The sequence below is a fragment of the Gymnogyps californianus genome, chromosome 16 (genome assembly GCF_018139145.2).
Source record: "Gymnogyps californianus isolate 813 chromosome 16, ASM1813914v2, whole genome shotgun sequence".
NCBI lineage: Eukaryota > Metazoa > Chordata > Aves > Accipitriformes > Cathartidae > Gymnogyps > Gymnogyps californianus.
Genome location: NC_059486.1, coordinates 17,057,800 through 17,071,492, shown reverse-complemented (window position 1 = coordinate 17,071,492; position 13,693 = coordinate 17,057,800). Strand labels below are relative to the sequence as shown.

At 44.9% G+C, this 13,693-nt stretch overlaps 1 protein-coding gene across 1 annotated transcript in view; it reads left to right on the top strand.

The window, feature by feature from the left end:
• Positions 1-2,902: 2,902 nt before the first annotated feature.
• Positions 2,903-13,693, top strand: part of KREMEN1 (kringle containing transmembrane protein 1) — a 32,601-nt gene continuing 21,810 nt past the window's right edge. Inside the window, exon 1 of the mRNA XM_050906740.1 lies at positions 2,903-2,981. Coding sequence (XP_050762697.1) covers positions 2,903-2,981 — 79 coding nt within the window. The remainder of the gene's footprint in view (positions 2,982-13,693) is intronic.

Here is a 13,693-nt window from a genome sequence, read left to right as displayed (position 1 = left end):
CTGTCCATTGCCAGTGTGCTACAGTTTAAAAAAAAAAAAAGTGCAACTGATGTACACACATATCAACTGTGTGTGCAACTGATTAGTGGAGAAAGCGGGCAGCAGAATGAACAAAGGTGATTTTGCCTAGGACTGCTGAAAGACTGAACTGGCCTTTTGGAGATATAGAAGGTTGATTTTGTTAACTTCGTTATCACGACAGTGTTAAAAATTTGTAAGACTTCTCTGTTCCAGTGTCCTTAAGGAACAGAATGCCAGATAAAATGTAATCAAAATTGGGTGAACAGGTAACACAGTGGGGTCCCAGTCCTTGGAGAGGAGAATTTTGTGGGTCATTAAATCACAAAGTAGTAATGCCTCATATGCTGTTTTAGACAGCATGTACCACAAGGAAGTGCTGGATGCACACACAATGTCTTGTAAAGGAATGCTAGCAGCACTTGATGTCAGCAGCTCAGACTGGGAAGGGAATATACGGAATGAATTGGAACTCCGGTCGTCCGGAAAAATCTGTATGTTAATCTGAGAACACAGTCGATTTCTATGAATCAGAATTTTTCGGCTTAGCCCATCATAAACAAAGCAGTGGTAAAAACAAACACCCACCACCACCACAAGCTGTTCCTTCTGGTCAGTCTTGGTAACTCTCACATCACAGCGATCTCTAATTCCCTAGTTTATACACACACACACATATACATACACAAACACATACATTCAGTGGCAACAAAATCATGTCTGCTTGCAGTGCTCTTGTGCCACCAAAGTTCAGGATCAGGAACTTTAGCAGAACTTGTGAGCCAATAACTGAACATACTCATATATTGTATGTGTGAGAAGGAACTAAATATTTCCACATTTACCATAAAAAAAAAAAAAGCATAACACCAAGCTAACAGAACACTGCTATTGTTTTTCAGTATTTCATCAGCTTAAAAATTCTACATTCACTAGGAATTCAGCCCAAAGAAATAAGAATGTGGCACATTATTATGCTCTGATATTAAAATATACATGTAAAGCCATGCTAGTACATAATCCTTTTTCTGCTTTATATATACATGTCAAAGGCCAAAAGAAATTTAAGCACATTTTTCTCCTCAAAATCAATTTTACAGCTTTATATGATGGGAGGTTGCTGCACGCTAAAAGTGAGACGTACCATCGTGTGTATTGATACAGTAGTTAAATCCTACAAACTACATTTTGTTGCTTCCTCTTTCAGAGTAGCAAAATTGCTCTCTTTCTTTTAGATGTTTGAAGGTGCCACTCCATTACATAGCAATGGTGTAAAGGTGTTACAAGGACAAGAACGTTTGCCCTCCTTCTGTTCCTGACAAAGCAAGTGTAACTTTCTGTATGTGTTTTTTGCTGCTGGGGGTTTTTTTTTTTCTGTTGGTTATTTTTTTAGCAAAGAACTGCCATTGCTAAAACGTCTCACAGGTCAGCTAATAAGCCTTTGTAGACGTTTAGACAATAGCTTTATAATGTACCACTTGACATTTTTTTTTGTCCTTTGCTGTCTGCATGTAGATGGAAAAAAACCCCAACCTATCTTTCTGCATGTGCATTCACCACTCTGAGAAAGCAACACTGCTCTTCCTTCGGTTCCACGGTCGGTTAGCTGCCGTTTCTGCGTTTGTCCCTTTGCATGCTTCTATCACTGTGGGTATGTCTGTCTCCTTGCGCCCGCCTGCGTGCCCATATGTTTGAATGTGTGCGCACGCGTGTGCTTGTGTACCTGCGTGTCCGTGTCCGTCCGCGAACGCCTTGCGTCTCCGGGTGTGCGTGGGCGCCCCTGCGTCTGCCTGCGTCCGTGCCTCTCCGTGGGCGGCTCCGTGCCGGTACCCGTGCCGCCGCCTGCGGGACGGCGCGAGGCGCGCCCGCCCGGCCGCCAGCTCCGCCCCGCGCCGGGCCGCAGCCCGCGCTGCGGGGGGCGAGGGCGGGTCTCCGCCGCGCGGCCGTGCCTGCGGTGCTTTCTGCCGGCGCGCTCTCTGCGCGGGCCGCCCCGTCCGGTCGCTTCTGTTGCGCGGGAGCTGCCTTCTTCACCGTTTTAGAACGACGCCCTAAACCGCAGCGTGCGGCGCTGGCACCTCGCCGACCGCGGAGCCGCTCACGGCAGCGTCCCTCAGAAAGGCGCTGCTGGGGCGCAGCCCTCCTGCGCGCGCCCGCGCAGAGTGGCCCTGCGCGGGCGGGAGCCGCACGGGACTAGTACCAAATCTGTAGCGTTCTTTTCCTGCTGTTCCTCTCCCCTCCCCGGCCCCCGGTTTAAGGGCTGAGAGACGTGCTGCACCTGCGCGCTCCCACCTGCTGGCAGACAACCCCCGCGGGACCCCCAGCCTGGCGGCGGGCGAGCGCGGGGCGGGGACGGCGGCGGGCTGCAGGCAGAGCCCGCGGCTAGGCCGCGGGGCTGAGGGGCTCCTGCCCGGCCTCTTCCGCGGCCGCGGCGGAGGACTGGGTGCGAGAGGGCAGCGGGGAGCGCCGAGAGCGAGACGTGGGGCGCTGCTGGGGCGGAGGGGGGCGGCGGGGGATCGCCGGGCCGCTGCCTCGCCGGCGGCGGGGCGGCCCTGCCTGCCAGGAGGGCTCCGCGGAGCCCCTGCGCTGGCTCCGGGGCGAGCACCAGCGGCCCAAACCTGTCAGTGTCAAACGTAAAAGCAGCCGTCCTGCGATCCCGCGCGGCAGCAGGTTGGGATGTTGGTCTCTATCCTTTCCTGTCACATGGCTGGTAATAGGATCCCTCATCTGCCACTCGGCACCTCGCCGGGGCGCAGTTACAGGACACATGCTGTAGGGCCTCCGCTTCCCGCACTTCGCGCTCTTCCCGGCCGTCCGCGACCACCTCTGCCCCCGGAGCGCTGGGGCTGCCGCCGGCGAGCGCGGTGCGGCCCGGCGGCCGCTGCCCATGGAGCCCCCCGCCCTCGCCGCCGTCCTGGCCTTCTCAGGGCTGGCGCTGAGCTGCTGCCGCGAGCCCCTTCTCCCCGGTGAGTGACGCGTCGCGGGGAGCCGGGAGGGGGGCGCGCTGGGGGCCGCTCCCCGATCTCCTCGCAGGGCTGAGCGGCGAGGGAGCCGGGCAGTCCTACCGCGCTCCGCAGGCTCGCAGCTGGCGCGCAGCCTCCCGCGGAAGGGCTCTGTCGCCCGGCAGCAGCTCTTCGAGGTCGCGACGACGTCCCTTCCTGCTCGCCAGGTCGGTGCACGGCTCGAAGCTGCTCCTGCAGACATGCAGGGGGTATTTTAGTGCGCTGCTTGCGCCGTGTGGGTGTTTGAGGATCTCCCTGTGCTCGCTGAGCTGGGAGCTCGGAACGCTGTGTGAAAGCGTGAGCTAAGAATAAGAAGAGCAGCACATTTCTCTATCAAGTGGTTCGGTAGCTAGATCTGCAGAACAGAGGCATCTGCAGGGAGAGGGGAGTGTGGGGCGTGGGTACACTTACTGGGAAGCGAAATAACCAGTGGCAGCAGGGCGGAATCGGGGCTGCAGAGCCAGAGGTTGGAGGGTGGCCATCTCGCCTGTCTGCAGCATGCTGCCCCAGCTCGCTGTCAAGCACGGACTCCTCTGGCCGTTCAGGTTCTCGTTCAGCCAAGGAATCTGGGAAGCCTGAAGCTTCGCTACCTGTTAGTGTGACTTTTTACTTAAAATTTCTCTGCACCCTTTTGTCCTCGTCTCGGTTGTTACTGACGATTTTAGGTACCATGGTTCTCCTCTGATAAATGTTGGCCCTGCTTCGCAACATCTGAAGTGGCTGTTCCAGATGATCACAGTGTCACAGCCATCAGATGCATGGTCCTCCTGGATACATTTTGCGTATTCTAATCGTTGTTATTCTTTATAATGTAGAATTTGCTCTACTTCCTTTTGCCATGAACAGATATTTGCTCATCAAGTTTTTGTAGATGCATTTAATTAGATTTGGAAAATACTTACATAGACTTTCTCAGGGAAATAAAAGCCTTTTACCAGAAAGAGAACTCAGAAGGTAAACTTTACAACTTCTCAGAAGTTACCTAAAGTGAGTAAAACGTGAGAGTATTTTCAGATAAGTGTGTAGAGAGCTGCCCAGACAGGGGCATATCTAGACCACGTCTAACAGTCTGTTCCCAGCACCATTAGGACATGCTTGGTGCACACAGTAGGTACTCCTTCGTTTGCTTAAGTTGAAGAATGTCTTCTTGTAAGGTTTCTGAGGAGAACTGCGACCAGAAGACTCCATATATGACCATGTCCCTCACAGCAGGCTGCATGACAGCAAGTGGAGGGTATCTCCCAGTGTGAATGTTTGGTTCACAGGCTATTGAGGGGATTCTACCTGTTTACGCACCTGCACTTCCATACTCTAGCCAACTTCTAACTGCATGCACTGGCAGCCACTAAAGGGGACAGATGCCTGAGCACAAGCAGCTGGGGCGGGGGGAAGAATATATAATGCCCCTGAGTGAAGGGGTAGCAAAGGAGAATGGATCTAGAAAGCACTGCCACCTATGTGTATTCTGCTAAAGAACCTGGAAACAGTGCAAATTACACTTCAACAAGGACCTGTAATTTGTATGGCATATACAAAATCCGCAGAGTTGCTAATCTGCACAAACCATACCTCAGGATCTTCTTCTTGACCCTTAATCCCACAGGACCGAAACGGGATCAGCTGGGTCAGGTTGCACTTGAAGCTAGCAGAATTCTGAAATGACAAACATTAATATTTCTTTTGTAAGGCAGTTTGTCATATGGTATGTTTTTAATGCCTATCCCTTTTTTATCAAATGCATGTCTTAAGTTTATTGTAAAATGCAGTCAAAATACAGACTGCGTCACACCATCGTTTACTAAAATAGGAGAGAAACTTTACCTTCTGGAATTGCTTTACAAAAAATGACTCGCATTGTCAGAAGTTAGATTGAGTTAGCAATTGTTTTTACACATAATACTGTGCTACTTTTCACAGAATGTTTCTGCTTTGCTGTGTGATGTCTAACAGTTTCTATTAATCCAAACACTGACATTTGCAGCATTCAAACTTCAGTCATACCACATTTCTCAAGTGAATCAGAAATAAGAGATGGGTGAATAGATTGCCTAACATTAAAGGACTGTCTAAATTTGGTGAGTTTTGTATTACAAGGCCAAAGAGGTGGAAATGCCTTCGGCAAATGTTCGTTTCAATGAACAAATGTTATTTTAGATACTCGGTGCAGTAAGTTCTCACTTGTAGTTTCTGTATTTATAGTGTTCGTTTAATTTCCCCATCAGAAATGTATATGATTATCAGTCTCTTTTTCCTTTCTCTGTTTTCTTTCCATTTAGCAATACTGGGTCACCATGTCCTCGGTTTCTTCCCAGCTGAGTCTTTCCTTTGCGCTGCTATTTCAGCCTTCTCTCACAGACCTTGTATCTCTTGTCATTGTTTTCTGCCTATGTCTTACTGATTCAGAGAAGCAGTTCTACTTGATATGCCTTGAGCAATCGTCATGGAAATACTCGAAAAAGCATTTCTAACCAGACAGATAGAAAATGAAATAGTTAGTCAGACACTTCAGCATATCATGCTTGTACATGCATAGAGCATAACTCAAAATCCAGAGTTATGTGAATGGATTTAGGCAGGATGGAGCCAAAGAAGTGGGAGGGAGGCAGGGATTACATGCTGCCAGCTGCAAAATTTGCATTCTTTGTCATATCACACCATAATGGTTGTGCAATTGACCACTCCCTCCATCCACACAGTGGCTATGGCCCATCCTGATAAAATTTCCAAAGGGATTCAGTCTGCCACGCTTGACAATGGAACAACAGTTTTAAAACTTCACGAAGAAAGAAAACAAATGGGTGTATTAAGGAACAGAAATTCTTATGGGGCCACATCACGCATTCTTACTTCCAGTGATAAAGAATCACAAGACAAGCAAGTGTGTTTGCATCTTGTGGCTGAGGACCAGCCAGCAGCTGCAAAGCTGTGGCTAATATAGCATGTTTGTATTGTATGAATAAAAAGAAAAAAAGGTACAAAATACATACTTTCAAGCATTAGAAATAATGGTAACTGCCTCTCATGCTCATATCCTAATTTGCCCGCTTCCAACATATTCCAGAAAGGGTCTGGCCAGTCAGATAGCATTTACCTTTTTTTTTTTTTTTTTAAAAGCAAAAAAGGAAAAGGGATGAAAAAGTGATTAGATTGAAGGTTAGTAATCAAAGTTTCACAAGAATAGCAAGTTGACATATATAACAACTCACACACTGCCAGGGAGCACAAGTATGGAACTCCACATGTCTGTACATTCCCAGGAAAGTACATTCTTACAGGACAGACAGATGCTTAAGTCAAGGTTTGATCAAATGTCAGGTGAGTATTCACTGTGGCTACTCTGGTTTGGACCAACGCTAAATAAGACTCTAGTTCTGACCACCAAAAATTATTGCATTTGAGGACTTTAAAAAATTACACGAGTATGTCTGTGTGTGTGTTTGTGTGTCTCTGTGGATATGTAGAATGAGAGAGAGATGATTTTTAAACTACCGGTAGAGTGCCCCTGCACTGCAAAGGAGAAATGATGTGCTAACCAAGTGTCCTCATAGCATCACATCAGAATTTAACTGGCTGATTTACCAAATGGGGAGTTATTTTCTAGCAATTTTTAAAATTGCAATTTAAAAAAAAGATTATTCTTTCCTGAGGTTTTTTCTTTAGCTCGTATCAACTGTTGCGTTGTGGGTTTTTTTACTGTTATGGTATAGGCACCCAAGCCAGATAGTTTTGCTAAGGGCTTTTGTTACATTAGTATTAATTGGAATAGTAAAGTATTTAAATGTAAAAATACTACACTATTTTTTCACTTGGGTAGGTCTAAGACAGCCTTATACTTCCCAAAAGCATTTATTTTGCATCATAACATAATACGGAATGAGATTACTTTTTTCCTGACCAATCATGTGACAGTATGCAAATGAACGCTTGGTTCAATCGATAAAACTGCGTCTTCAAAGAAAACCATTGCGCTGCTAAAAATATTTTTAATAATGACCACAGAAGCCATATTTGTCTCTTTGATCTCCTGAAGCTTCTTCTGGTTTTAATCAGTGTTCCCACATGAAGAACTGTGGCAACCTATGATAATAGAATCCCTATTCGCATCCGTAGGGAAACAAAAATGTTCTCATCTGAAGAAGGTAATTTGGTGTTCTGCCCCTTCCATCCGTGGGCCCCTGCCTCTGTTACTGCTGGGGTATCTTGGCATCAGTTAAGTGGTTTCTGTCCTTTCCTCTGTGCATTACTCTCTCATTGAAGTGTTTCTGCTGTCTAATTATACCCTTTCAATCAAATTAGAGACTGCAGCATCTGGTTAGTGCCTGTAACTGTTGCCATCTGCACCTAGATACAGTGCTTTCATTTAAGGAGGAGTGCTTAAATTGCAATCCCTAGCAAGAACTAGGAGAACAGTTTAGGTAGAATGGAAATGACTTAAAACTCTTCTTAGAACACTATGCAAGCACATGCATCAAGCAGCTGACACCTAGTCATTACCAGACCTGGCACCTTTGGTTCCATATCCTTATATTCTGCTTAAGGATTTTTCTGACTCTTCTGAAAGGCTGTAAGAAAAACAAGTGAGAACGGAGCAGGCAGCTATAGCATATAAATTCAAGGAACCTTTATTTCTTGCGCCAGCCTTACAGAACATTTAATGTTCTGGCTATCACACCACTGTAATGAAACCCAAGATTTAAATAGCAGCCACTTTCATTTACCTTTCATTAATCTGAAGATTTTTAAAAGAAAACCTTGCTTCTTGTTGGGCAGTAGCTGGTAGGATATTTTCTTGGCCTGGGTAGGCTAGTTTCTGGTTGATAATTGTTGTCAACCTTTAATCTCTCTGGCCACTAGTCAGCACTCCAAGTAGCTTCTAGAACTTAAAGCAAACAAATAAAGCAAGTAACTTTAATTTTTTTTGGTGAAAGAGTAACAAGTTTGTCATTCTGAATTCTCAGTCTCAAAAGCTAAGTACATGCCCCAAACTTAGAGAGTACTCTAAGAAGTCATTTAAGCCACCCTGAATCCTCCATCTCTTCAGTCTGCAATTTGTAATGTCACTAAATATATGTCTTTGAGAAAATACGGACTTTGAAGAATGCTCAGAAGATTTATAAGATTTCCCACTTGTCAGCCAGAAGAGTGTTTGAGAAGTAGATAGCTGTTTTCTTTGCTTTTCATCTCATTTGTAAAGAAAAGACTGCAGATGAAATTCAAATGTTTGTATTATTTCTGTCTGTGGTAATGTGGCATGAAATGAGAGTTTCTCAGGTAACTGGGCCTCTTGCCATTAAGGAGTTCAGAGATTAAAACCAGTATTTGGAAGTCCATCTTAGAAAATCATTGGAAGCCAATGCAGACTCTGAAATGCCAGTGTTTTATCATCAGTGCTTCATTCAGTAAAAAAGTCAGGCTGTTATATTCTGCACTACCTTAATTTTTCAAATGATGGTGAAGTGGCGCCCATGTGGAGTGCAGGCAGCCGTACAGTCCCAAAGTAACAAAGGCATAAATGATCATTGTAAGGTCCCTACATCGAAGAAGAAACTGAGACAGATGGAAAAAATTTCTACTACAGCTGCTGTTTGATCTTCCAAATGTTGATCTGGCTCTAATAAAACTAATTGTGAACCTGTATCACACACTGAGCATTCACTCAGTGGACAACCACCCCCAGGCTTATTTTCTGCTTTGTCTTTCTAGCAGTTGCCACTCAATACATACTTATCTAGTCTCAGTATTCATTTAAAAAAAGTTATTTTTCTGTCAACCATGGCACCTGATGTGTTGAAAACAAAACAGCCCTGACAACACACTGCTGTCCATGTTTTCTCACTAAGGCTCATAAGCATTATCCTGAACAGGACCTGTTGGAACCTTCCAGCTTTTCATGACTAGAACCACTGCAATGGTTCTATCTCTGATTAATTCTGTTTGGAGACATCCCCACAAAACAGTAGAAGCAGCAGGGTCATTAGGCAGTTAATAGACTGAAATCATCACAGACATTGATTTGACACAAGCCTCTACTTCAGACTATGTCTGAAACCCAGCTGACTAAGATCTTAGAAGTATGAGAAGGTTGGAGACTTCAAGATTTGAATGGTCACAGCTTTCTCCATGTCCTGTCTAAAACCCGAGTGATTTAATATAGGTTTATGGTTGACAGAATAGTTTACACTGAGCCTTGGGTGCATGAACAGAAACCATGTGACAAATCTATCAAGCACAGTGGCACTCTGATGCCTTCTAGGAAGCTGTCAGCTTTAGTCTCCAAAAAGTGCCTGTTCTTCCCTTGCTGTCTGTGCCACCCAGAGAGGACTTGGATACAGTGCAAGTTCTGTCATAGTATACCATAGTCTTACAAAACTTTAAGGAATAAGGCTTGCTGAAATAGAATGGTTTGGGTTGGAAGGGACCTTAAAGATCATCTCGTTCCAACCCCCCTGCCATGGGCAGGGACACCTTCCACTAGACCAGGTCGCTCAAAGTCTCATCCGACCTGGCCTTGAACACTTCCAGGGAGGGGGCATCCACAACCTGTTCCAGTGTCTCACCACCTTCACAGTAAAGAATTTCTAATCTAAATCTCCCCTCTTTCAGCTTAAAACCGTTACCCCTTGTCCTGTCACTACACTCCCTGATAAAAGAGTCCCTCCCCATCTTTCTTGCAGGCCCCCATTAGGTCCTGGAAGGCTGCTGTAAGGTCTCCCCGGAGCCTTCTCTTCTCCAGGGTGAACAACGCCAGCTCTCTCAGCCTTTCTTCACAGGACAGGTGCTCCAGCCCCCTGATCATCTTCGTGGCCCTCCTCTGGACTCCCTCCAACAGGTCCATGTCCTTCTTATGCTGGGGGCCCCAGAGCTGGATGCAGGACTCCAGGTGGGGTCTCACGAGAGCGGAGTAGAGGGGGAGAATCACCTCCCTTGACCTGCTGGCCACGCTTCTTTTGATGCAGCCCAGGATGCGATCGGCTTTGTGGGCTGCAAACGCACCTTGCCGGCTCATATTCGGTTTTTCATCCACCGGTACCCCCAAGTCCTTCTCTGCAGGGCTGCTCTCAGTCCACTCGTCACCCACCGATCCCAATGTTTGGGATTGCCCCGACCCATGTGCAGGACCTTGCACTTGGCCTTGTGGAACTTCATGAGGTTCGCACAGGCCCACCTCTCAAGCCTGTCAAGGTCCCTCTGGATGGCGTCCCTTCCCTCCAGCATGTCAGCCGCACCGCACAGCTTGGTGTTGTCAGCAGACTTGCTGAGGATACACTCGATCCCACTGTCCATGTCTCCGACAAAGATATTGAACAGCGCCGGTCCCCGTACCGACCCCTGAGGAACACCACTCGTCACTGGTCTCTACTTGCACATCGAGCCATTGACCACAACTCTTGGAGTGCGACCATCCAGCCAATTCCTTATCCACCAAGGGGTCCATCCGTGAAATCCATGTCTCTCCAATTTAGAGACAAGGATGTCATGTGGGACAGTGTCAAATGCTTTGCACAAGTCCAGGTAGATGACATTGGTTGCTCTCCCCTTATCCACCAACGCCGTCGTAGAAAGCCACCAAATTTGTCAGGCACGATTTGCCCTTAGTGAAGCCATGTTGGCTGTCACCAATCACCTCCTTATTTTCCATGTACCTTAGCGTAGTTTCCAGGAGGATCTCCTCCATGATCTTGCTGGGCACAGAGGTGAGACTGACCGGCCTGTAGTTCCCTGGGTCTTCCTTTTTTCCTTTTTTAAAAATGGGGGTTATGTTTCCCCTTTTCCAGTCAGTGGGAACTTCACTGGACTGCCACGACTTCTCAAATAAATTGATAGAACTGGTATTAATTTCCTTGAGTCACTGTTCTGATGTTAGTTAGATTCCAAGCGAAGGGCTTCATAGCCTAAAGTAACACGGAAGTATCAACCAACATAACGAACCAACAGCTGGATCCCATGGGTGCCAGAACAGTAAAGGAAAGGTGGTTGTTGTTGGTTGTTTTATTTTTTTTCCCCTCCCTTCTACATGATCATAATCTACCAAAGAGAAATCAGGTAATTTGAGTAAGCCCAAGAGTTTTACCAATAGTGTTCAGTTCACTCTTTTTTGACGGTTTTATTTAGATGACCTCTTCTGAATTAGTTTTGTGCAAATGAATCTGGCTGACCTTTTTTAAGCTCATCTTTTCACAGAATTATTGCACCAGTGGTGCAAGATGAAAAGAAGGATGGAGGTTCTAACCGCCTCTTCTCCAGAATCTCTTAGGACTTCTGTCTTTAAAGTGCAGCCTATGGATTTGAAATGGAGAGGACAGTGGTCTGTCTGCAGATGAAACATTCACTTTGCACCTTCAACACATTGGGAATATTAATTTCATAGTGAGATTGCTAAGGTAGCGTCTTGGCTGTTGTGCAGCAAAATATGGTGAAATCACTATGTGTGATAAATAGAAGAATTCAGCTGTTTACTGCCAAGATATTGAATATGCTGAGAGATCTGTATCCATGTTACTAGGAATTTTATAGAAAACTGTACAAAATATATCTCAGCAGATCTCAAAGCTGACTGTTCAAGGTAAAAGAATGTAGGACTGAGGACCTGATTTTTAAATGCCAATATTTACTTGAAAAGATTGCACTCCAATGGTATGGCAAAATTATTATAAATCATTAACAAAATGAAAGTTTCCTAGCAAATTCCCTGTAACACAAAAAGGTATGTATTTATTTGATAACAGCTGCTAAATTCCGTAACTTAAAGTTTTCATTTCAGTTTTTCTGGGACAATCAATGATTTTACATGGTATCTCACTGCCTCCCCCTTCCACATCTAGATGCTAACAAAGCCAGGGGAACTTCACTACAGCTCAGCTGGCACATTTTTCCCAAATCTTTTGGTAGTGCAAAAGAACACAGGAAGCACTGTTACAGCTACCTATTGTCTTGGGAACAAAAAACTACAGCTAAGAGGAACGAAGAGAGCTCTGACTTCCTTTCATGCAATGTCCTTAAAGTACTAGTGCAATGAAGTTTGAAGAAAATCTATTAAAAAAAAAGCTGACATGAAAATGGAAGGCAGTCACTACTGCAAGTTAAAGCACGGGCCAGTCTTAGCAGATCCTAAAATGGGCTGATGTTAACTTCAGTTTAGTCTGTGTGCCAGATTACATTCAGGTATTGTAGCATTCCTTGCATTTCTGAGTAGATGTTAGTACATACTGCTTCTCATTTAGAAGTGAGAAGCAAAAAAAGTAATAGCACTAAGCTGAAGTAGACATCTTTTCTGGATGTGTTTATCACTTCTCACAACTGCTTCTTTATACTGTACGTTATTTTGTTTATCCAGTTTGATTATGTTTTCCTCTCTTTTCTGCCAAATTCATCAGCTTATGTTTTTCAGCTATGACATAGAAAAACTTTTACATTAACTGCAAAGCAAGAGAGGTATTGAAGAAAGTTGCAACACTGTGGTGACTTTAAAGTGGTTTTTTTTTCATATGTTTATGCAAATATCTGTGGTGGCCCGAATACTGGAAACTCAGATTTGCATTTTCAAGTAAGTGTATGTAGCTCACCTGCATGGCTAGGCAGTCAGGTAAATTACAGTAAGGAGGAGTATTGACTTGAAGCTTGTTTTTGTTAAATTAGATAGCTTTCTGTCCACGGATGATAGCAGTATACATTAATAGTTGTGCAGACACCTCTTCTGTGTGCCTTCAGCAATAAAATTCCATTTAATAGAAACCCTAACTTGCCTAGGCATGAAAATACGCAGCGAAGGCACAAAAACATCACCTTTCATGTGCTCTGTAATACAACTGTGAAATAATCATTATAATTGCACCATTCTGATATTTGTGGGCCCTGACTAAACTAATTTCAAAGGCATGATTTTAATAATACATTTTCCCTTCTCCCACAGTATTTCTAAACACAAAAAAGGTACTGCTAAGATCAGGACTAAGCTGGGGGTGTTTTTTTTCCCTCTTCCAACTGCAGCCACACAGGTCTTTCTAGCCTTGCTTTGTAAGGTGTGTCTCATGAGGGACACCTGAGATCAGCATACTCCACTTCAGAGCACTCTCCCTTTCCCTCAGGGCAGTAGAACATCTCTGCAGCTGTTACATGGTTTCTACAGAGAATACTACCCGATAAAACAGAAGGCTTCACAACCTGCAGTTAGTAGGAAGCATTTGTGACTTTCCCCAGTAATGCTACTCAGTACAAAGAAATGTTTACAGCAGTGTAACGCAGCAGTTTTGATTCTGTCATGTACTGTTGTATTTTAATACTATTTTTAAATAAATGCATGGATGATAAATGTTACCAAGTATTAATTATAAACAGAGTGGGCTTATTTATCGTACACTAATTATAATGACTGTTTCTGGAAGATGATCACAGAATCACAGAATGGTTGAGGTTGGAAGTGACCTCTGGAGGTCATCTTGTTCAACCCCTCTGCTCAAGCACGGTCACCTAAAGCAGGTTGCCAAGGACCATGTCCAGATGGCTTTTGAATATCTCCAAGGATGGAGATTCTACAGCCTCTCTGGGCAAACTGTTCCTGTGCTCTGTCACCCTTACAGTGCATAATTTAATAAAAAATGTTTTGCATTTTTAGTAAAGGTAAAATTGTTCTTGCATATGAATATTTATTTGATCAGAAGATGTCATTAATAAGACAC